Source organism: Equus asinus, chromosome X (genome assembly GCF_041296235.1).
Source record: "Equus asinus isolate D_3611 breed Donkey chromosome X, EquAss-T2T_v2, whole genome shotgun sequence".
NCBI classification, from domain to species: domain Eukaryota; kingdom Metazoa; phylum Chordata; class Mammalia; order Perissodactyla; family Equidae; genus Equus; species Equus asinus.
Window position 1 is genome coordinate 3,665,559 of NC_091820.1, and position 26,396 is coordinate 3,691,954.

The 26,396-nt window shown below is 39.6% G+C and overlaps 1 protein-coding gene across 4 annotated transcripts in view; it reads right to left on the reverse strand.

Annotated features, from left to right (window-relative positions):
- Window positions 1-26,396, reverse strand: part of NLGN4X (neuroligin 4 X-linked) — a 291,678-nt gene that overhangs the window by 194,704 nt on the left and 70,578 nt on the right. For all 4 annotated transcript variants that reach the window (XM_044768194.2, XM_044768193.2, XM_070502561.1 and 1 more), the window contains exon 4: window positions 22,927-23,729. In XM_044768194.2, coding sequence (XP_044624129.1) covers window positions 22,927-23,398 — 472 coding nt within the window. In that variant the 5' untranslated portion in view covers window positions 23,399-23,729. The remainder of the gene's footprint in view (window positions 1-22,926; window positions 23,730-26,396) is intronic.

A 26,396-nucleotide genomic window follows, 5' to 3' on the forward strand; every position in this document is an offset into this window, starting at 1 on the left:
CAATCCTCCTCTTTTTGCTGAGGAAGACTGGCCCTGAGCTCACACCCGTGCTCATCTTCCTCCACTTTATATGTGGGACGCCTGCCACAGCATGGCTTGCCAAGTGGTGCCATGTCCACACCCGGGATCCAAACTGGCAAACCCCAGGCTGCCACAGTGGAACGTGTGAACTGAACCACTGTGCCACCGGGCCAGCCCAAACATACTCCTTTTTATGTCATCTTTTCCTATCAGGACTGTGGTTGACACCATAAAAGGATATATTGTTTACCTTACGTGTTGAAAACATGAGTTCGCTATTTGGAGAAAAATATCTTTGGATCCCTATCTCACACCATATACAAAAATGAATTCTGCATAGAATTAAAAATGCATGTATGAACTCTAACACTCATAGAAAAATGTGCAGGATAACATTTCTGTGATCTCAGGATGGATCAGGATTTCTTGAATATGTCCCACTTAGGAAAAGACATAAGAAAAAAATGTTGAAGGATCTTTGCTAAATCAAAACTATTGATTTTTGATTCAACCAGGGGCATCAGAAACAGTGATAATGGATGGGGGACAGATGGGAGAAGACATTTGCAATGTGTAAAACTAAAGATGATTGACTGTTTAAACCAGAGCACCCTTGCCTGTGTGCCTGGCACTCTGTATGTCTTAAGTGGGTTAAGAGAATCGAGACATGGGGTCCTGGGAAGCTGGTGTAGCCTGGCAAGCTCCTCCTGCCCCTGGCAGCATCTTCTGCTTATACCACTGTAAATATTCTCAACATATAACATGCCAATCTGTCATCGTCTTCTATTCTTGTCGTAAAACGAAATAAAACTGCAAAACTCTGGAGTGAATTATCCAAGAGAACTTAAAAAGACTTCAAGTCCAATAGAAAATAATATGATTAAGATGCTTTTATCTAATAATACACTCTGAATATTTCTCCATGTCACTAAATATTATCCCATAATGCAATTTTAATGGCTGGTATTCCATGCTTGTATTGTATCTCTAATTACGTAACAAATTCTAGACTGTTAAAAATTGTTGTCTTTTTTTTTTTCTTTTTGCTATCATGAGCATTGCACAATGAAAATCCCTACACATGCATCCTTCTGCATGTGTCCAATTATCTCCTGAGGATAAAATTTCTTTAAGTGCAATGTATTCCTGGCAAATATTTCAGGCATCTGCTACTGAGTGCCATGTTTTCTCCCAGAAATATGAGGACCATTTGCAAACCCCGCAGCATTACCTGAGTGGGCATTTCAGCCCATCCAGAGCTAATGGTGTTTTAAATAAGAGTGATTATATGAGATGGAAGAGGGAAGGATTCTCTAAAGTACAACAGCTGCAGAGAAAACTGAAGTCATCCTTCCAAAGAGAAAAAGAAACCACTGGTCTAATGTTTATGCTGTGATTCATGTATATTTAACAGATAAACATCGTCAGCTATACTTTGCATGTCCCTGTCCTTAGGAGCATGGAAGACTCATGGGACGTATGCAACATGTGCCTGTCCATAGAACACTACTTCTGGTGGCTCTAGAAGGTAAGCATGACACTTAATGAAAGAGGGAAGAATGAAGATCAATGTAAGGGACACTTGATCGGCAACAGAGACAGGAGGTACATTTGAGGTCTGAGAGGCAGAGAAGGCATTTTGGAAACAAGCTTAGTTGAACCCATTCATTGATGCTTAATTTTGCCCGCACACACTTACCAGCTAAATAGACAAACAGGGGTCCCTAATTATAGTCTTTCCTCCAAAGCACTCAATTCACAGATACCTGGCTGCTCTGTAGCAAGGTCTTCAGCTTGTCCTTATTTTTCGCAACATTTCTCTCTTTCCATTGAAAGACAACTGGTAACATGCATAGGAGTTGCACTTCTGTGCCCGAAAGAAAGCTATGCTAACTTCATGGGTCTCCAGCAAGGGCAGGTGAAAAGCCAAGAAATCTAAGTTTACGGTGAGCACCTCTGAGCAAAAATATATGTTACACTTCCAAGATCCAGTGAGAGAGTATTTTAAAAAACACAAAGCAAATACAAAACAAAATCATGTACAAACACACAAGCCTGACAATTTTTTTGATATTTAAGTGCTAAAAAACTATTTTGCTATCAAATGCATGGTTTTCAGCTTCTATGCCAATTGTTAAAAAAAAGATAGCTAATCTTTAAAACATTCCCTATGCCCCGTTTCTTTCTAAAAATGCCACTCTTGATTGGAGTCTCCCTTAGTCCTTCATATAACAATGTTATTCTATTTTACCATATTGAGATTCCACAATAAACCTTCTGAAATGGAGAAAAGTCTGTCATGTGAACATAATATTTTTGTTGTTGTTACAAAAAAAAAAAAGACATCCACTGAGGCCAAAAGCTTGCCTAAAGTGAACCGCTTTTGACACTAAGCTTTCTCTTCATTTTTAAGATTTTGTTCTTTAGCTTTTTCCCATTAAACTCTGCTGCTGGTGGAATTAATTCTGTTTCATGTGCTCTTAATAAATCATTTTAGCTCCATTCTCCTGGCTTTTCTGTAATTCTGGTAACAATGATGTTAATTGTGCATGAAAAATATAGTAAAACTATAAATCATCTCTATTTTCAAGCAGGAGGGGTAAAAGAAATCTAAAGTAACAAGCTGTTTTTCCTTTTGTCCGTATTTGGCTAGAGGTCATTATATTAAAAGCACAAAATTACAGCCCATTTTCATCAATTAGGCCTATTCTTTGGTTCTTGAATCTAATCAAGAACATATAAAATGTATCACAAATCCCATGTTAATGACCACTGACTATTTTTGTTAATAGAAGTGAGAGGTTCTCTTTTTATGGTGCTTTCTTAAGGGTATTATGGTATGTAGACATTTTTGTACTGATTGTAGTAAAAGGGCCAAAAGGGTTTCTTTTTGATGTTTTCTTCTGGCTATAATCATGGCATAGAGGAAGAAGATCATAAGGAATTGTCTGTCATTTCCTAACAGCAATCACTGAATTCTGGTTTATATTCCATGCAGTAGTAAAGAGATTATTTTTTCTACAAAGGATGAAGGATTGATCTTTTATGTTTACATGTACCTGTGGATACTCCCTTACTGTCTTGCTACACCACTCAACTTCAGACAAACAGATACAAATTTTTTACGACCTAACTTAGGAAGCAGAATGAACCCTGACTGTGTGTACCCATAGACATATTCAAACCAAAATTAAAAATAACAAGTAATGGAGACCAAGTTTTCTTATTTTGCTTGTATGTACTACTCTCCCCTTATTTAAATGTTCCATTTCTTGATAAACTAGCTTGCCAAGCTAATCATCTGATAAACGAACCCACTGGTCAATTTGTTCAATATTCTAATCCATTCTTACTTCTTTGGTGGTTCTTGGAAATGAGATGCCACAACCTAAACAAATAAGTCTTTCATGGTCAGAAATTCAAGCAGCATGACAAGATAATGTAGGGGAGATCACCTCTCTGCAGAATAAATCAAATTACACAATCTAGATGTTGATTTAGGCCAAACTGAGCAAGTTAACAAATAACCGGCAGTCTGAATAATTAATCTCCCAATGCAAATAAGAGTTTGTCATTTTATTGATCAAAAGTGTTCCTTCATGGGACTCCAGCTATCAACAAGATAATTCCTAAACAGGACAAATAAGATAATACATGCAGATTGCCTTTTGTAGTGCCCAGCACTCTAGCAAGTGGTCAAGAAATGTTGGATGCTCTTCCCCTCACTGTCCGGTTGGAGATTATTGCAATTTGGTTCCAGTCTGCTTCTGCAGGAATTTATCCCATTGGTCCACACTCTTCTGTACCTTCAGTCTTCCCTAAGCACTCCAGTGGATGGAGACCAGGGAGAATGTTGAACAACCTACATTGCATAGGACAGCCCCTCCAACAGATAATGTCAATAGTTCTGAGCTTGAGAAATGTCAATAGTGCTGAGGGTGAGAAAGAGGGATGGAAAAACAGATATCGCAAACACTTTGCCATCACTAAAATTTTAGGAAAGTATGCATTTATCCATGAGGAATACTGACTTGTTAAAAAATATTAGATCTAAATATATATTCTGCAATATCGTTTTTGTTTTTTTGATATGTAAAATTATATTAAGAATTCTTGCAAAGATGACTGATAAGACTGTGTTCCAGAAAGAGTGGAGTGAAGTGATGCTCATATTCCAGGTGAGCTACTCTCATATTATTGCACAGTCCCCTTGCAGAGGGTTGTGGATAAAATGCGATACACATATTTATACAATTAAGTCTCACTTGCACTGCATGTTGACCCAGGTACGAGGAATGTATACATCTTTAAAATGTGAAACAGAAGTGCCTCCTGATATCTTGTTATCCACAAAGCAACACATCAGCCCTGTAACATTCCAAAAGCCATGCTTTCATGTCAACTTCTGACATATCTTATTTAATCATTTAGAACTTGAGACTATACGACTGATGGAGCCATGGACCACGCGTGTTTGAAGGGATCTTAGAGGTCATGTGACAATGAGGGAACAGGTCTACAATTGGTTCATAATGTGTCACAAGACATCCAGCCGCCAATGACTGAGGCAAGACCTGAACACAGATTTCACACTCCTCAGTTCCTTCACGGTCAAGGAATCCTAAGGAGATCCCTATGTCAACTGTCGGGAGCAGGTGTGCCTCCATCTCCCATTTTCCTCCTTCTATAGCTCCAGTCCATTACCTGCCGAGTTCTGGATTTGCTGGATCCTGTGCAGGCATCAGCTAATCATACTATGTCGCTGGGTGTAGAAGCCATAGAAAGACTTTGACTGGCTCCGGATAGACACACAATATAGAACCTGGATGCAGTAAGCCGTGGTCAAGAAGGAAGCAGAACTCAAGGCAGACTGGTTCAGTTCTCTGCCCTCAACTTTCTGGCTACGGTACACCTGCTCCTGTAGTTTAGACGGTATTTGTAAGCATGCACTTACATGCAATCAATGAAAGGAGGCTGCACAGTACTTCATTCCATGAATGTATCAGAACTTACCACTCGTCTGTTTTGATTTATCTATTCTTTCCCCTATCATAAATAATTTATCTCTAGGAGCATTTGAAAAATTATTTCATTAAAATGGATTGCTTGATGTAGAACTACTGGTTCAAAGGCTCCGGACATTTTTTTTGTCCATATAGTTAATATAGTTAAAATGTCCACACTGCCTAAAGCAATCCACAGATTCAGCGCAGTCCCTATCAGAACCCCAATGGCATTCTGCACAGAAACAGAAGAGAGAATCCTAAAATTCACATGGGGCAACGAAAGACCCCGAATAGCCAAAGCAATCCTGAGAAAGAAGAACAAAGCTGGAGGCATCACAATCCTTGACTTCAAAACATACTACAAAGCCACAGTAATCAAGACAGCGTGGTACCGGTACAAAAACAGATGCACAGATCAATGGAACAGAATTGAAAGCCCAGAAATAAAACCACACATCTATGGACAGCTAATCTTTGACAAAGGAGCTGAGAACACACAATGGAGAAAGGAAAGTCTCTTCAATAAATGGTGTTGGGAAAACTGGACAGCCACATGCAAAAGAATGAAAGTAGACCATTATCGTTCGCCATATACAAAAATTAACCCAAAATGGATTAAAGACTTGAAGGTAAGATGTGAAACCATAAAACTCCAGGAGGAAAATATAGGCAGTACACTCTTTGACATTGGTCTTAAAAGGATCTTTTCAAATACCATGTCTACTTGGGCAAGGGAAACAAGAAAAATAAACACATGAGACTTCATCAGACTAAAGAGCTTCTGCAAGGCAAAGAAAATCAAGAACAAAACAAAGACAACCCACCAACTGGGAGAAAATATTTGCAAATCACATATCCAACACGGGGTTAATCTCCAAAATATATAAAGAACTCACACAACTTAACAAGTAAAAAACAAACAACTGGATCAAAAAATGGGCAGAAGATATTAACAGATATTTTTCCAAAGAAGATATACAGATGGCCAACAGGCACACGAAAAGATTTTCAACATCACTTATCATCATGGAAATGCAGATCAAAACTACATTGAGATATCTCCTCACACCCGATAGAATGACTGTAATCACCAGGACAAAAGACAACAAATGTTAGAGAGGATGTGGAGAAAAGGGAACCCTCATACACTGTTGGTGGGAATGAAAACTGGTGCAGCCACTATGGAAAACAGTATGGAGATTTCTCAAAAATTAGAAATAGAAATACCATACAACCCAGCTATCCACTACTGGGTATTTATTCAAAGAACTTGAAATCTACAATTCAAAGAGACTTATGCACCCCTATGTTCATTGCAGCATTATTCACAACGGCCAAGAAGTGGAAGCAACACAAGTGCCCATTGACAGATGATTGGATAAAGAAGATGTGGTGTATATATATATATATATATATATATACACACACACACACACACACACACACATACACAATGGAATACTACTCAGCCATAACAAAGACAAAATTGTCCCATTTGCAACAACATGGATGCACCTTGAGGGTATGATGTTAAGCGAAATAAGCCAGATAGAGAAAGACAAACATCATATGATTTCACTCGTGTGCAGAAGATAAACACTTGGACAAAGAGAAGAGATTAGTGGTTACCAGAGGGGAAGAGGGTTGGGGTTGGACATAATGGGTAAAGTTGCACATTTATATGATGACAGACAAATAATAATGTACAACGAAATTTCACAATCTTATAAACTATTATGACCTCAAAATTTTTTTCTTAAAAGTTGTGGACATTTTTTAGTCTTCTCACAGATACTGCTATGTTGCTTTTCCAAAACACTATATACTAATTTACAAAAATGCCCACAAAACAAGTTATGCATGCACACTCTCTTCAGCATGGAATATTGTTTTATTATGTCTTTCTCAGTATTATAGGTGAAGTGGTGCTTCCTTTCATTAAGTTTCATTTAATTATGCTTAAGGAAATTACATAAGCGAGAGAAAGACTTACATCCAAATCCTGGCTTTCCCTGAATAAACTGGGTAATTTAGGGTAAAGGATGAACCACTCCTGGCTTCACTTTCCCCATTTGTGACATTGCACTTTGGAGAACTGTTAGGTATGCTCATTGATAGAAGATGCACAAGTTTTAGTGCAAAGTGTTTGCTGTAAAAAGCTCACTAACTGAACACCAACTAACGTTATTTTCATTACCATCACCATTATCATAGCCATCCTACCTCTATCACCATCACTATTCATCATTGCAATCATCACAGTCATCACCATCATCAGCACCACCACCACCATCATCGTCACCATCATTGTCACTACCATCATCTTGATTGCTATCATCATCACCATCATCACTACCATCAAAATGATCATCACTTATTATAATTATTACCATCCTCATCCTCATCAATATCTATATTTATTCATCTATGAGTTGGTTGTGTCCTTTGGCCACTGGGCTGTTAGTGTTTTATTTAAATTGATTTGCTTTTAAAGATCTATAGCTAATAATCCCTTGTTGCATGTCTTTTAATTTAATTTCACAGAAACACTTCACAATTAGCAGATTTTGGAGGTCACTCCAGAAAGTGACCCTGGGTCTAGGCTATATGGACTACAGTTTCTTTAGTGGGTTTCATCATTTTTTCTCCTATGTTTTTTCTAATGGCAGAAGGGAGTATTTGTTTATATTTGGTTTAAGAATGTTTCATGTTTAATCTCCTGAGGTTTTGTTTATGACCGTTATTCTTATCGTTAGTCATATTAATCATATCATTCATATCAATAGTTCTATAAATATAACTATTATTATTATACATAAACACAGATTATTATGACTATTATATAAAAAATCTTTGTCAGCATCAGCGTCAGGGTCATTAAAATTCTGATTCTTGGGACTCAACCCCTGAGTTGATGAGTCAGTGGGGTCCTGGGTAGAATTTGGGAATCTGCATATGAAGAAGCTCCTGATAAGTTTGAGAACAACTGCTCTATGACCCGAAACTGCAGACTCTGCCATTCATGTCTATGTGTTAACTAGAAGATTCCCAAATGACTTTGCGAAGGTATGACCTTACATCAAAGGTCAGCAAACTTTTCTACAAAGGGCAAGATAATAAATATTTCAGACTTTGTGAGCCATAGGATCTCTTTTGCAGCTACTCAACTCTGCCATTGTAGTATGAAAGCAGCCACAGAAAATACGTAACTAAATTGGTGTGTTGGTGTTCCATTAACCATTTTTGCAAAAACAGGCAGCAGCCTGATGGATTCAGCCGATGAGTCATATTGTCCACTTCCGCTTCATGTCTCTAAAAGGAAATGAGGTCCTCCTTTTAGCTGAACACTTGTCCTTGTTGGGCTTCTCAATTTTCATAAGATCACATCTGCCATATTCTCTGTGGCTCAGCATGTTGCCATGCAATTAAGTGACCACAGACAGTGACTGCACTTTGGATGATTGAGCAAGGACTTCAAATTCACTCACTTGGTGTCATAAATGATACTCAGTAAAGAGAATCAATATTAACATCAGCCTCCAGGCTCCATTCTTGAACATGTTATTCCCTCCATCTGAAATCCCCCTCCCCCCAGCAATTCGGTCAGTTACTGTCCTTCAAATTACTCCCTAGCGTATTCCAACCCTCTGAGTCTGGGGCATATGGTCCTCCCAGATGTCCTCATATCTCCCCACCTTGCCCCACACAGCATTGATTATACTAAATGGTGACTCCAGTTAGTTGTCCAGCTTCCCCTATATGGTCTGCAAGAGAAGGGATGGACCACATTCAGCAAAGTGGCCTGAAAATTAGAACATGCTCAGTAAGCATTCACTGAATGAATGAATAAATTTATAAACCATGCTTTTGCTAGTATCAGGGGCTCACACAGAAGGAAGTGTTCACAAACAAGCCAATGAAATTCAATGAAGTAAGGGTGCTGGTGATGCCTCCTGGGATTTACAGAGCTGCACGAGAAGTGAAGACAAGGTTTTATCATCCCCTGAGAACCTGCCCACCTCAGACTTTCAGAAAGAAGCCGAGTGAGCGGAAGGAAGCAGCTGAGTATGACTTCCTGTGCTTCTTGCAGAATTCCCTGAGAGAGAACTGGATGCCACTTTGTCAGCCATTTGCCCAGTGCCCTACAGGGCAAGTTGTTCTTTTTTTTTTAAAGATTGGCACCTGAGCTAACAACTGTTGCCAGTCTTTTTTTTGTTCCTGCTTTTATCTCCCCAAACCCCCCCTGTACACAGTTGTATATCTTAGTTGCACGTCCTTCTAGTTGTGGGATGTGGGACGCCGCCTCGACGTGGCATGACGAGCAGTGGCATGTCCACGCCCAGGATCCAAACCCTGGGCAACCGCAGCAGAGTGCGTGAACATAACCACTGGCCACGGAGCCGGCCCCGGGCAAGTCTTTCTAAGCCCTCCCCTTGCTGAAGGCTTAGGCTGAAATTTGTTCAAATTCAATTTTACTTCCCTCAGATCAACTCTCTAAATTGGCTGATCCTTCAGTAAACATAACCTTTTTGCTAGAACTCTTAAAAGAAATGGTGGTGGGGGTGGGGGGAGGGGGGTGTTGGCCAGGTGGCATAGTGGTTGAGTTTGCATGCTCTGCTTTGGTGGCTCAGCGCTTATGAGTTTGGATCCTGGTTGCGGACCTACACACTGCTCATCAAGCCATGCTGTGGCAGTATCCAGAATACAAAATAGAGGAAGATTGGCAACAGATGTTAGCTTAAGGCCAATCTTTCTCACCAAAAAAAGAAAGAAATGGGGGGCACAGTAGGGTATATCCTGTCCTAAACAGCCTCACTCATTTCAAGTGAATTTTTCAATGTGGAGTTACAGCTCGTGGTACCCCTGCTTTGCCATCAGAAGCCAGCTCCCAGACCCAGAAGTCTCTCTGTAGTGTGATACCCTACTAGGAGTGCCTCAATGATATCTGAGTATAAAATTCTTGATCTGCTAGATGTTCCTGTCACTTGATCGCTATATGTCCCTAGGAGGTCCAGATGCTTACAAACAACAGCAACAGTAACAACTCACAAGCAAAGTTTCTCATTTTCAAACCTCCACATTCTTCTTTTTATCTGAAAGGACAGAAATAGTCTCGGTAAGCTTTTGCCACCCATACTCATCTCTTATGCCATGAAGCCATACCAATCTTTCTTGTCTGCTTACTGTCCCTAATAGGAGCGATGACAATGGACATCACTGAGTTTTGCTTGCTTAGCGTTCAATTTTCCTTTGGGGAACTGCCTTTTCCACATCCACCTCAGGCTAGTTGTGTTGGACTCACCCATCCCTCCCTCTGTCCAGAAATGTGTATCTAACCCAGGCCACGCCAATCCAAGGGATGACTCTTTCCCCTTGATATCGAAATTGGTTCAGAGTTGGCTTGCAACCAAAATTGAGCCAATAAGCATCTCGCTAGGCCAATGAGCTTCTCAGAGGTCAAGCATAGTATCACAGGAAAGTGACCATTTATTGCCACCACATGGAGACAGCCTTGCTGAGAAGAAAGCCAACACAGATGAAGAAAGATGGACCAAAAGTGCCAGGTTACTTACGACAATGATTCAGATCCGAGAACCTTATTTCTGAAGCTTCATCCACTACTAGAATCTTCAGTACCTTGAGCCAATGAATCCCTTTTTTCCTAAGTGAATTCAACTTGAATTTTTTTCACTTGCCATCAAATCATTCCTAAGTAATAACTGCTCAATAAGTCTCAAAATATATATCCTTCCAACCAGAGACATGATATCTAAGTGGAACTTGATTTATAATTTGGCAACTCTTGAAATCCCTTCATTTTACATATTATGTTGCATTAGTTATTGAATGCTGTGTAACAAATTACCACAAATTTAATGGCTTAAAACTACACATTTGTTGTATGACAGTTTCTCTGTATCAGAAATCCAGGCACAGCTTAACTGGGTTCTCTGTTTCAGGGTCTCTCAAGAGGCTTCAATGAGGGTGTTGCTCAGAGCTGGGGTCTCATCTGAAATCTGAGTGACTGGGCAAGATCCCCTTCCAAGTTCACATGGTTGATGGCAGGATTCAATTCCTTGTGGCCTGCCAGACTGAATGCGTCAGTTCTTTGCTGGCTATCAGTCAGATGCAGCCCTTGGTTTCTTGCCATGGGGACCTTTCCAAAATGGCAGCTTGTTCCATCAAAGCATAAAAACCAAGAAGGCAATAGAAAGGGTTTACTTGTAAGACACAAGTTGCAAGATTCTGAAATTTCATCATGGAAGTGATGTCCCAACACCTCTATCATATTCTAGTGGTTGAAAGCAAATTCTACGTCCTGCCCACATGCAAGTGGAGGGGGTTCCACAAGACCATGCATACCAGGAGGCAAGGAGAATGGAAGGCCATGCTAGAGTCAGTCCAGCACACACCTACACTAAGAGTAGTGGTGGTGACACCTAGAACATGCCAGGGAAAGATGTTGAGAATCTTTAGGGCCTGCCAGAGATGGACTAGATGTCTCAGAGGAAACAGTTGAGCCTGCTGGATAGCCTAAAGTTGATTCTCGAAGAAGGGAAGGAGGTGAGGGGTGGAGTTGTAGAATAATTTCTTTCTCAAGAGCAAGAGTTCAGTAAAAGAATATTAAATTGATTTTGTGGTTCATTAATGCATAGAATCTTTCTACTGGAAAATTGCTGCCTTGGGTGATTGGAAGCCAAGACCTTCTCTGGTGAGCCAGGAGACCCCCAGGGGTGTCAAGAAGGCTTCCCTGAGGAGAGAGCAGAGGGCACTGACAGAGGATTTTAGGAATTAGGAATGCAGACAATCCCTATTCTGGCTTCTTCTGGCGTAGACAGGATGTGCAGGCAGTATACACATAATCCATGTTGTATGAGATCCCTAGGGCTATTATAATAAATTACCACAAACCGAGTGTCTTAGAACAACAAGAATTTGTTGTCTCACAGTTCTGCAGGAGAAACATCTGAAATTAAGGAACCAGCCCTGCTGACTCCTTCACCAGGATCTGTGGGAGAATCTGTTCCATGTCTCTCTCTCAGTTCTTAGTTTCTGGTGCTTTCCACCAATCCTTGGTGTTGCCTAGCTTGTAGCTGCATCACTCCAATCTCTGCCTCCATGTTCACATGTTCTCCCCATGCAGCTCTGTCTGTCTTCCTACCCGTGTCTCTTCAGATAAGGACACCAGTCATAATGGATTTAGGGTCCTTGCTGATACAGTAATACCTCATCTTACCTTGATCATATCTGTAAAAACCCTATTTCCAAATAAGGTGACATTCATAGGTACAGGATGTTAAGACTTCAACATATCTTTTTAGGAGATACAATTCAACCCATAACACAGGTCAACTCAAAACCCATAACAAGAGAAAAGTTTGAAGGATTAATAGCCATGACTTTGTCTGTAAAAGTTTTTGAAAGATTCCAACTGATATTCTGCAGTCTTAGAAAAACACTTTCAAATCTCATAAATTCCAAATTCCTCACAGGCTAGTACCTCATAATACTTCTTCACAGATAATCTATTTTAAATAATGATGATGGGGGCCGGCACAGTGGTACGGCAGTTAAGTTCGCATGTTCCACTTCAGCACCCCAGGGCTCACTAGTTCGGATCCCGGGTGCAGACCTACGCACCACTTGTCAAGCCATGCCGTGGCAGGCGACCCACATAAAAAGTAGAGGAAGATGGGCACAGATGTTAGCTTAGGGTCAGCCTTCCTTGGCAAAAAGAGGAGGATTGGTAGCAGACGTTAACCCAGGGCTAATCTTCCTCAAAAAAAAAAAAGATGATGATGATGATAAGAAACAACTACAAATCCTTAAGTTGAATAAAATGCTGGAGGAAGCTCATTTTCCTCTAAGCCTAGAGAAAGCCTTCTAAGATGATGTGCTCAACTCTTTTCAAACCTGTGAACTTCAATTAATTTTTTGGAAATGATGCCACCTCCAAAAAATCAAATTATAGTTGATTGCATTTAAAAACAGGTAACCCATCGCTTTCTCAAAACTACCAACCAATTCATTTGTTGGCCGTTCTCTCACAATTTTATGCTGCCTTCCCTTGTGACACCTCAGGGGCTTGGTATTTCAGGGAAACACGCAGCAAACAGCCTTCGGCCTGGCTGCAGTTGGTAATTGTGGTGCAGTCCATGTTCTGTGGGGAAATCTGAGCCACAGCAGCATATTGCTTTGTCCTGGGGTATGCGGACAGTTGGTCATAGGAAACAGAGGGCTCATGTTATTTTCACTTTCTAAATCATATTGTAAAATACATTTCTTTTTTTTAAAAAATTATGAAGACATGTGGCTTCAGGCTCAATATAGACGAGCCAAGAGTCGAATGTATTTGCAAAACAAAAAAATCTAACATAAACTCTGGGTATATTCACAACAGATGTTGTGATGAAGGAGAACAAATGCATCCTTTTGGTGGACATCAGTAGTAATTGTTGGTAGCAAGACATCTGCATAAGAATAAGATAATCAATTTATAGCCCATCCACAGTAAACCGGGAAGGAGGATGAAAGTGTCTGAAAGTCACTTGCAGGAGGAAATTAAGCCTGCTGAGGATATTTCCAAAAGACTGTGTGGGACGAACATAACGTCTTGTCTTCAAAGATTGCCAAAGCAATAGAGTGGGAGAGAGAAAACATTCAAAATCGCTTCAGCTCTGTTGGTAGATATTTCACGCAGACAGATCGCCAACACTTTCGCACAATGAAGTGAACTCCCTTACAAAGCTGAAAGGTCTGTATTAGCTAGATTCCAAAAAGGCTGCAGTCCAGCCAAGATCCGCTCATTCATTTGTTCCAAAATTCAAGCAGATGATTCATTCATTTATTTCACAAATGTCTCCCTGCCTTCAAAGGGTTTACAGTCTACTAGGGGCTGTAGACGTGTAAAATAACGATTGGACTGAAACTTTGGAACGTGGGAGAATATTTTCTCTCTGCTTAGGGTTTCTGAGTATTGAAGAACAGGGAAATACTGCATCGTGAGAATTTGGATGAAACGACTGCCAAAGCTTCCTCCACGTGGAAGATTGTATGATTCTGTAATTAAAGTCCTAGTCAACTCCATCACTTACTCCCAGGTAAACTTTGAGTATGATATTTAATATACCAAAATCCCCATCTTTGAAAAAAAAGGTACGAGATGCAAACCATCTTGTAAAATGTGCTACGGTGGAATTTGACCTCAGTAGTACCTGATTTAGGCTCAAAAGGAAACATCTAGTCTAAGTTTACGTATTTTTAACATTTTAATTTTCTTAGAAAAGATGAAGTTTTACCTGTAAGGTTTTATGACTCTTTTTAAATCTAAACTATTTTTAAACATGCAGAATTAATATTGTCGCTTGATTTCATATTAGATTTCTGGATGGGTACATTACAAAATATAGAGTGATGAAAGTATTTCACTAGATAAAAAATTGGCAGGAGCCAGAAACCTTTTAACAAGTTATTTTTTAAAAATTCCAGGTGAAAAAAGTACACTTGAATTTGGTAAGAATGGAAGCTCATGTTCTTTGATTTAAGCTTCCCGCACAGCCTGCTGAGAAGAAAAATATGCATTAGAATTCCTTTAGATAGAATTTCACTTATGAATCCTCCGGTGTCAAAAATGAACAATGCAAAAAATACCCAAGAGAGTACTTTGCATGGTAAATTATAGTATCAACGCACCTTTCTATAATTTTGCCATGGTTTTATCTCTCCCTCCTCCCCCATTTTGTACTTTTTATATCTTGGTCCATCTAGAGAAGCAATAAACAAGGAGCTTAGTTTTAAGGAACTCAGAAAGCATTTCCTCATTGCACAACCAGATGTGTATCTGCCTTGCGTATTCTTTTTAAAGGTAGAAACCTTTCCATCTCAGATCCTCAACGGAAAACATCAACTTTCAGACTCTCTTCTTTTTTATTTCTTCCTGAAACACTAAAGTACTCCCTGAATTCTTTGTGCCCACTGATCCCTTTCTGAAACTTTAGTTTTCCTGGGGCTCATTGACTTTCCCAGCAAAGGGCTTACATTTCTTTACATCACCACTTGGACTCACCCAATGCCTTGCATATGCTAAGTACAAACAGTGATTTGCCGATCAATAATTTTAATGGTTTGAATTAATATTTATTAATATATTATTACATTAATTAATATATTATATAAATAAATATATTAATTTATTAATATTATTACTTGAATTAATATTTAATTATTTGAATTATTGAATCAGCTAAAAGGGCTCTAAAGAGAATAAGAAATGGAAGAGAGAAGAAAATACATAAAGAATTGGAGTTGGGGTCAGGAGACCAATAGATTAACTGGCCTGAGTTGGGACTAAAGTCATAACAGGTAGATGGAATACTAAGTGAATATTGGATGTTTGCTCTTTTTTGTGTGTGTGAGGAAGACTGTCCCTGAGCTAACATCTGTGCCAGTCTTCCTCCATTTTTTGCATGTGGGATGCCTGTCAAAGCATGGTTGATGAGCAGTGTGCAGGTCCGTGCCCAGGATCTGAATGCACGAACCCTGGGCCACCGAAGTGTAGTGTCTGATCTCAACCACTACGCCACCGGGCGGCCCCAGATGTCTGCTTCTTGATGGAATGACTGATTATGTCATGTCATAAAACTGATGGAGCAGTAGTAACTCAAAGCATCAATTTGAAGGAAGAAGGAGTGTTTATGAGTATACAATATTCAGGTCTTGTTGAAACACCACAAAAGCTCTTTTACTTGAGACAAATCAGTACCTCCAGTGTTCCTCCCTTTCTGCTGGGAACCCACACTTTCCCTAGGGCAAACTTGAGTATTATACACAAAACCACACCCACAGCAGACAAGAGGGTGTCTCAATTAAGGGAGACTTCAGAGTGCTTTGGAATGCAGGGAGGAAGGGACAGTATAATCGTTTACATGTTCCGTTTGGCTTTTTCCAGAAAATCATAACACACTGGATCTTAAGTGAGTTGTGGATATTTCTCCCGTGGACTTTCCTCCAACATCCTACACACACACAGACACACACACTCACGCTACAGACCATATACCAATGCCCACCTTGACCACCAAAAGTAATCGGATGTGTGACATCTAACAGGGAATTTTTCTCACCCATTTTGTTTAATCTACTTCCACTGTCTATTTGTGGAAACATACTTCGCTTAACCTAAATATAGAATATTCAATTGAATTAATAAGATGGAGACTACAGTGTCTGGTCTTCATTCTATCTTAACAAGTGGTTAGTACACGAATAGATCACTCTTTCTTAGATGCTCCCTCTGCTTCTGTTGTCTGTAAGTTTATTCTGTGATTTGCAGTCTGATTTATTTATGTATGGCCACCGTTTTGCATCTCCAAACTCTCCATGGTCCTCAAGCTAAGGAAGGTAACGAGTTCTCTGCTTCCGTTCGCTTCCATTGCAGTTTGGATATTACTGAACCAAGAAAAGAGACTCTTAAACATAAAGAGAGAATATGAAACTAATTCACGACAAAAACAGCCTACTTGGGGCCAGTCCAGTGGCACAGCAGTTAAGTTTGCATGCTCGCCTTTGGTGGCCCAGGGTTTGCCAGTTTGGATCCCGGGTGCAGACCTATGCACTGCTTGTCAAGTCATGCTATGGCAGGCATCCCACATATAAAGTAGAGGAAGATGGACATGGATGTTAGCTCAGGGCCAGTCTTCCTCAGCAAAAAGAGGAAGATTGGCAGCAGATGTTAGCTCAGGGCTAATCTTCCTCAAAAAAGAAAACAACAACAACAACAAAAAGCCAGCCTGCTTTAGGAGAACCAAAAAATACTAGAAAGACACAGACTTACGCCCAACCATCACACCCGAAGAACTTAATCTTCCAATGAAAGATAATGTGAGATTAACATTAAACTAACATAAAATTAAAGTTATAAGAACATACTGATCTTTTCTATTTTATAATTATTTCTTATACAGGTGCTTACTCTAAAATCACTATAATCCTAAAAAATATTCAGAGGAGGTATAATACTACAATTATTACTATTAAAAGCTGAGGTCACAAAATATTAAAAAGGTTGAATGCCTTGGCCAAGACAATATGGACTACCAGTGTCATTTGGCAACAAACAGAGCTACCACATGTCCTGGAGGCAAGACTCTGCACAAGTAAATAATAAGCAAATTGTTGAAAACGCACAAATATTCCAGCAGACTACTTGCACTTCATTTCTGTCTTGACCAGTAATATTGCTTATGATATGCACTGTCCAGCAAATTTGGTTTTTAACACATTCTAGGTTAATTTGCACTTGTTATAATTGTGAAAAAAAATTCTAAATTGCAAATAGAATTGAATCAAAATCCATAGTAATGGAAAATGACAAATGTAAGGGAAAATTCTCTTCTTTAGAGAACGGTTTTGCTAAATTATCCAAACAGGTATAATTCATAAAAACCAAATAGTGCTATTCTAAACATACATATTTCCTAAACCCTCAATAAGATTATTATTCTAGCTTCAAATTGGTGAAATCTTTTAAGGTGGGAGAGAGATGTATGTTATCAGAAAGCCACTCCGGTTTAACTGTGTTCACAAAATACTAAATTCTTTTCAATTAATCCTTGTAAGGAGATATTTATTTAATAATCTTTCATAGTTACCTTCACTTACAAGCTATGTCTATACAATGTCAAACTTCCAGCTGACAGATGACAAAGGGAACCATTTTTACATGGTGATGCTGATTGGTTAAAATATCTGTCTCGCTGTGTTAACTGGGTTAAGTTTTAGTTTTTCACCTAGATTTTGCCGCTATCTGCATACAATTGGACTGCTTGTGATTTGACAAGAAGAGAAAGGAAACTAATTTCTCCTTTATGTCACAAAAAAAAGACTAGTACTTTTGTCTTTGGATCCTCTAAGACACTCTTCCAAGAAATGAATTTTAATGTGTTCTTGATGATTAATTTCTGTAAGTCACATAGGATGCTAAAAATCCATTTGACAATTTAGGCTGAAAAAGACAAAGTTTAGGAATAAAGCAGAACAGAATAATTCTCTGCTCTTTGAAAAAATGCTATTCCCTCTAAATTCCCTTTTGTTAAAGCCATACTCAGAACTGTCAGAAATGATGGTGCCTTGCTCCCATTTCTTAAACTGAACCGTCTACTACCGTAATAAATAATTATGTTATAAACAATATGCATTTATTATGTACTGGATTAATATACATATTAAACCCAATATGCACATGCAATTTGGCTGAAATGTTCTGGTTCTCTTTTCTACTATTAATTATGTTCCGCTAACATCAGACTACAGAGTAGTTATATGTGCAGAATACTAGACTAACCACCTCATATGGATTAATGCCTTCAACCTCCCAGCGCACCTCCATTTTACACACAAGGAAACTGAGGCATGTGCAAGCCGAGGAACTAGCCCAGAATCACTCAACTGGTAAGGGGACAAGCTGGCATTTGAAGCCAGGCAGGCAGGTTCTTGACCATTCCTCTAAGCTGAGCTTGAAGAGTAAACCAAATTTACATAAAAAAGGGTAGAGAAAAGATATCTGTGCCCTCAAGTTCACAGCAGCATTACTCACAACAGCCAGGACAAGGAAACTGCCTAAGTACCTGCTGATGGTGAATGGATAAAGAAGTTGTGGCATACATATACATTGGAATATTATTCAGCCTGCTATTGTGACAACATGGATGGACCTTGAGGGCATTATGCTAAGGAAAGTAAGTCAGACAGAGAAACACAAATACCAATACCGTATGATCTCACTTATCTGTGGAATCTAAAAAACACCATAGAAAAAAGATCAGATTTGTGGTTACCAGAGGAGGGGGGTGAGAAAATTGGATGAAAGTGGTCAAAGGTACAAACTTCCAGTTATAAGATTAACTAGTCCTGGGTATGTAATGTACAGCATAGTGAGTATAGTTAACACAGCTATATGATGTATAGAAAAGCTGTTAAGAGAGTAAATCCTAAGAGTTCTCATCACAAGGAAAATATTTTTTTTTTCTTTTTTTGCTTTTCCTTTTTGTTGGATCTATATGAGATGATGGGTGCTAACTAATAAACTTTTTGTGGTAATCATTTCACAATATGTAAGTCAAACTATCATGCTGTACACCTTAAACATACACAGTGATGTATGTCAACTATATCTCAATGAAACTGGGGAAAAAAAGAATTGATATTCTGTCAAGAAATAAATTCATCCAAAGAATTTTTTTAAAAGGGTAGAGAATCACTTTGTCCGGAACAGATCAGACCTTGATGTCCAGAAGGAAGGAATGGGGAGCCCAGAAGATTCTGCTAACACCAGCACAGGTAGGACAAGAAGACATTTAGAGGTATGGCTGCCACCATGAGTGAGATTTTGAGGAGACAGATGAGAAAAGAGGACAATTTGGACATTTTATGTCCTTGAATGACATCTAAGTTGGAGATCCCTGGGAAAATTTAAATGTTCCTTCATTCCTTTCCTGTGTAAAGTCAGTGTATCTTTTGAATATGATATTTAGTAGGATTTGCCATAAGGCTATATTAAGATGATGGACAAAAGGTTGGGTATCTACTCTATAAAGTTTAAGCCTCAAATCGGCAAAACGTCTGCCCAACGATTACAACCGATTTTGTCTCCTCAATATGCCTGAGGGACAGTAGCAAATTTTAGCTACTCAGTGTTAAGATGAGTGTTTTCTACCAGTAATTCTTGAGATAGAGAGGGAAGCAACTGAATTAGAATCTCAGCATGCGAAAGGGTTCAGAAAGCTCAAAACAACTCTTCAGCTATAACTTTGTTTTCAATTAGTGTATATCCTTTCCTATGAATTTCTAATAATGTTGAAGGGTGGCAAATCTCTGTGTTAGTTTTCTGTTGCTGCTGTAAGAGATTGTCACAAACATTGTGGCTTTGAAGAGCATACATGTATTATCTTGCAGTTCTGAAGGTCGGAGCTCCACTGGGCTAAAATCACGGTGTCAGCAGGGCTGTGCTGCTGTCTGGGGGTTCAAGGGGAGAATCCAATTCCTCGTCTTTTCCAGCTTCTAGGGTCTGCCAGATTCCTTGAGATCCTGGCTTCCTCTCCTCCTCAAAGTCAACAATGGCCAGTTGCCTTTCTTACATTGCTTCACTCTGGCTCTAATCTCCTCTTTTTCCTCTCTCTTCCACAACTAAGCGTCCTTGTTATTAAATATGGGGCCCACCCAGATGATCCAAGATGTATTCCTATTTTAAGGTCAACTGATAAGCAAATATAATTCCACCTGCAACTTTTATTCCCCTTTGCCACGTAAGGTAACATATTCACAGGTTCCAAGGATTAGATTTGTGCACCTTTGAAGAGTCATTATTCTGCCTACAACAAGTGTCTGACTCTCAAATTTAGGAATTCTTGTCTCTCTTGCAATCCCGACATCTAAAGCATAGCTGGCACATGATCAGGACTCAGAAGTATCTCTGGTAGTGAAGTGAAGGTGTGCCTGCTCATGACCCTCACCTTCTAATCAATGCAGAAAAAAAGACAAATCTAAAAACTGGAGGATCAGGTGGAATTTGGAATTCCAAATATCCAATATTGTTCTCCACAGTTAATTAAATGCACTGAAATGATTAAGTGCACTGACAAGACAGTCCCTAAAGGAAGGTCTTTGGAGGAATCAGCAGGACACTGCATTTCAATGTGTTATTACGGCAGTGGAGTTTATTCATTTAGTGAATAGGCAACAGTTAAATATCTAAACCTCCACATTTATTCTCCAACTGATGCAAATATTGAAAAAAAAAAGCACAAAACTCCCAACCCACTAGGCTGCGATTTGTTCTTATGCAAACATAAAGGCAGGTAGCTTCCCTCACCAGCAAAATTCCAACATTTACATCTTCCAGGGAGAGAGGGTCTACCTCTTCAGCCCCTAGTGGATTTCTGATTTCTCTTGTCAAGATCATGTGAGATATTATATGCAAAAGTGCTCTAAAAAAACTAAAGAAGTAAACAAGCGGCACTGCGTTTATTCTTAAGTGTATATTGCTTTTCCATTACGTGGCATTTTCCACATTTTTATATTCCCCAATCCCTATTCAATACTGAACCACAATGAAATGGTCAAATTGTTTATGGTTTCAATTCACACAATTGCACATCTATGGTCCTGTCATCAAGGAAGCTATTGCTTTTTCTTCATAGGTGGTCTAATTTGGTCCGGCCTCTCATGGAGGGCAGCATCCTATTTGAAGTGCATTCACTGTTCATGAGGTTAGCTCTATAACGTCCCCAGCTGGTAGACATTAGCTCGTCAAATGTACTATGAAAGCAATTTTAAACCTTTATCCTGTTTTGTTTCTTTCCCCTCTCTTTCTGTCTTTCCTTCTTTATATTTTATATTTGAATAGCTCATTATGAGAAAGATCATGACCCAGGTGGCTTCTGAAATGAGAAGTCTAACTGGTTTTGGATGCGGTTATCCATCTTCTCGCATATGCACAAAGCAGCTACTCAGGGACTGTTCAGCACTGAGGCAGCTCAGCGCACTGCTGGCAAGTACAGTGGCCAAATGTCAGTTTAACTCCTTGAATCACATTCAGACCTACACTTTACAAGATAATTGTGTGATCTGTCGCCATAACAACAAGGGCCACATGCCAGAAGCTACAAATATAATGAAGCACGGTCTTTTAATCTCTTTCCCTGGGCATTCTTTGTGATTTCACTAACAGACAACCCCAGCTCGGTTTTCCATGACACTCTACTTAAACTACTTTCTAGCATTTATGTGGAGAAAGAACAATATGGCGGATGGGATACAATTTTGATGATCACTGAATAATGTGATCATGTATTTCAGACTTTCAGCCAGATCTCCCTGAAAAGGATTTTCTAAGGACTAAAGGGAAAAGAAAAAAAAAAGAAAGAAAGAAATTTCTCCATGAGAGTTACAAAGGACACACTTTAGTTTCTATAGTAGGTGAAGTCTATGATTCCTGCAAATTACTCCTTAAATTCCGGTAAGATTTCATTCTATGCTTCTCTTTCTCCTTGTCTAAAAATAGCCTATAGAAATGGTAAATGAGAAATGTGATATCATTGCAGTATAGCTTTAATCTGGTTAGTCTTTATAAAAGTTTTAATTTGAAATCTACATAAACAAGGAGATACCCCAATTTTAACAGCATTGTATTAATTAGTATTAACATTATTGTTTCTACAGATTTTCACTGTTGTGTTATCAAAAGGAAATAGGCTATTTTGTTAAAGCAAGCACATTATTTTCTAATGGAGCTAGAATCATGTGAGGACATACATGTGCCATTTGACTGCAGTGAATATTGGAAGAAAACAAGGTCCACATTTATGTTAACAACATGGATTCTAAACAACAAAATCCAACCACTTTATGAAATATTCCTTGCTTGTGCATTTAAAACAATGGGGGGTTCCTTTCAAGACTCAAAAAAAGAGACTGCCAAACTCTTAAGACATTAAAGCAAAAGGAAGCATTCCTTATAATTTTCAGTTTGCTAACTTGATCATGACTATGTTCTTAATTCTGTTATTTTTCTATAGATTCATTCCTTTAGAGATGATTCAGGTATAGCATATAACACTACATGCTCGCACTGGGTATCATCTGCAAATAAACACTATAACAATGCTAAAAAGCCAATATATGACAATAATTCAGTCCTTAATTATAGTATTGTCCATCTACTAGATGCTCAGTAAATTCAAGTGGAGCAAATGATAAGTTATGGCAATAACCATATTCAGAATATGAAAAAAATAAATGGGTTATGGAAAATATCATGCACAGGTCATTATGAAACCATCTTGGCAAATCCCCCAGAGACTGAGCGAGCAGGTGTTGTTTTCTGTTTAAATAAAGTACTTACCATCCTCTGTGGGCACATAGATGTTTAAGTAAAGGCAGTCTTCATTTTGATCTTGCACATAGGTCATTAAAGTATCCAAATTAGCAGTAAACCATATGGGCAGCATGTCATGCAATAGAGACCTCTCATCCAGGTGTTGGGGGCACACGGCAGCAAACTGGGTGGCATTTCGAACCCCAGTCCACGAGGATGGGGGTTCTGGGGGCTGAAACCGTCTTTCTCCAGTGGGAGGCGAGGCATAAGGGACTCCCAAGTATTGCTCCACTGGACCCAAAATCTCATTGGGCAATGGTGTTCTTAGGCCCCGGATTTTGCCATAATTTGTGTTGACAACTGGATACTGTGCCTGGCTGTCAATGAGCGTGAACTTAATGGCAAGAGCAGTTATCCACAGCAGAACATTGGAGTTCAACATGACGCAGACCGGGGTGCAGAACAACGGAAGCCATAACAGTCTCTTGGGTCTCGACATTGTTCACTTCCACATTCGCAGGTGTCTATGGGACACAACTCCAAGCAAACAAAGCTGTGAAGAAAGCCCGTGAAGAGAGAGGGCTTTCAAGGGAGCAAAAGACCCAGGAGAGGCGATACACTTGCTAGGAAGCCTCTCAGATGGGTCAGAGACAGAGCCCAATGTTAAGAACAAACCTAGTGGTTTTCTTGGCAGCCCATTGCAAGAGTGCGGCCCTCCCTTAATCCTGGAACTGGATTCCAGCAAGAGCGAGGCTCCAGGAAGCAGAGACCATCCAACACCTCCCAAGGGAAACGATTCTTTATGCAAACTCCAAAGCAGAGCGGTCAGCCTAGTGGGAAAAGAAAGCAGACAAGGATAATGAAGCCAAGAGAACTGCCACCTAAGCCATTTGCTCTCTCTTCCACACAACCCTCATCATCACTCAATGAAATTCTTATTCACTGATGAATTTGTACAGCGGCTTCTCCATGTAGTAGAATCTAGCAAGAACATCACTTGTCTTAATTCTTGCTGTGTGCCCATCACCTGAAACAATGCCTGACATTTGGGAAACACTCAACAAGTCTGTGTTGAATGAACAAACAAATCCCCAAATGTTACACACATTATCTCCCAATTTCACTATTATTTACAAGATTGGTCCATAGATAGATAGGTACTTCCAAATCACTGTTTCTCAGATGTTTAAGGAAATTGTCACTTTTTCCTAAAATGATATGCGTGAAGCTTGTTTTCTGGGACAGGGAAAATGGAAGCCTGTATTCAGGCCAATTGGCTTCATGACATGTGGATATTTATCATATAACACAAAAGGAACCTCACCTAATGGAAAGAGTGTAGACTATGGATACTAATCCTTCTTGAGCCACTCAATGGTACATATTTTTAGGCTGCATACATCATTGCCCTGAATCTCAGTTTCCTTGTAAAACACTGAACAAGATGGTGCATTTCAAGTACATGCTGTAGTGCTTGTCATATCAAGACATCATTCATAATTAAAAGTCTTGATACAGCTCTCCTGACTTTCATGTAAAGCATTGCATGCCTTCAAGGGTAAACCCTGCAGCCCATTTAAAAAGCTTATGGTACATTTGAGTCTGGGAGAATTCAACAGCTAAAGAGTCACCTCCTCAATTTGTCTTGACATAGATCCTACAACTCTTACTAGATAAATCGTTCCTCCCACGACAGTGAAGAATGTTGTGCATGAGTGAAAAGTATTGTAAATGATCCATTAGGGACAGAAAACATTTCAGTAGATACTGCAAGGAGCATACCTCTAAATACAGCATTTTTCAACTCGAAAATAGACAAGTGTGTTTGTAAGTACATTGCACATTATTCAGAGTATAACTGGATGAGAATATAATTATGCATTTCATTTTAGTGAACAGTTGAGCAGAATATGTCAAACAGCTAATTTTTTAAAAAATGAAGCATATCAGAGTCGGATCTACCATGGAGCTATACCAGCTTTGGGGGAAATTCTGTGGTCTGTGACATCTTGGGCCAAGTTAATCAGAGTTGAATGAAGATGCACGAAAAATCTGGATTGTGACATTGAAAGTGAAAAAGAGCATCACGTCAAATGGCTGATTTATGTATTTGCTTCTATCTTTGAATTCTACCATAGACAACATATGGATTTCTGCCACACTGTGATCCAAGTTCTGAATAATTAAGAGACAGACAAGAACAAGAAAGAGGTGATGACATATTTGGAAGCTTCTGTCTTCCTGACAGCCTTTCTTCTTTTGAACCAGTATTAGTTCTCCTTTCTTGAGCCTTCCTCAGTGATAATAGGTGACACGATTAATTTCTGATTCTGACAGACTTGGGTCCTCGAATGCTTACTCTGCGAGCTGAGGGAAGCAAGTCGATCTCCCTGGGCTTTAGGTAAATGGTGTGTCATAGCTTCTCTATGGGGCTGTGGCAAGCAGGAAGTGAGGCAATATGCAAAGGTGCAGGGCAGAGAAAATACCCACTCAATAAATACAAAACACTGGGATTTTGAACCTGCTCAAAAACTCCCAGGTACAGGGCCAAAATGCACAGGCTCTGGAGTCAGCCCAGTGCTGGCATTGAGCAGGTCTAGAGGAAGTAATTTAAATTCTTTGAGCCTCCCTTTACTGATCTGTTTATCTGTGTGGGGATTAAATGAGATAGTCCACACAAAGCATTGCACAGTCCCTGGAATGCAGAGTTCAATAAAGTTAGAAGTCAGTTGGCGGATTTGTACCAGGGCTTACAGAGTCCACACTATGAGGAATTCTGGCCCACTCCATCAATGCTCCAACTCAATGGGGATGAGAGTATCTGCAAGTCACATACACATTAAGACTGCCCAAGCGGGGTCACACCTAGACTTCATGCTTGAGTTGCATGATCAAGTCTCTCCTTTGTCTAGACCCACCTCCCTGCAAGCTTCTGAGGGGCAGAGAGGGATTGTGAGCCAGAAGAACCTAAGAGGAAGGGTCTGGGGGGCATCTGAGCACTTACTAGCTCTAGGGTAGGCATTTATAATACTCATAAGTTCAGAGTTATCTTATATATTTCCTTACTTTTTGAAATTTGGCTAATTTGCTCAAAAGTAATGTAATCTAAAGCCCATGATTTCTCAACCTTGGCACCACAGACATTTTGGACCACATAGTTCTCTGTGGTGGGGCTGTCCTGTGCACTGTAGGATGTTTAGCAGCATCCCTGGCCTCCACCTATTAGATGCCAGGAGCACTCCTCTCCCAATTTGTTTTGTTTTGTTTTGGTGAGGAAGATTCGCTTTGAGCTAACATCTGTGCCAATCTTCCTCTATTTTGTATGCAGGAGGCCTCCACAGCATGCCTAATGGGTGGAGGAGGTCCATGCCCAGGATCCGAACCTGTGAACCCAGGCTGCTGAAGTGGAGTGTGCGGAACTTTAACCATTCAGCCACAAGCCGGCTCCCTCTTCTCCCAGTTTTAACAATCAAAAATGTTTCCATAGGCCGGCCCGG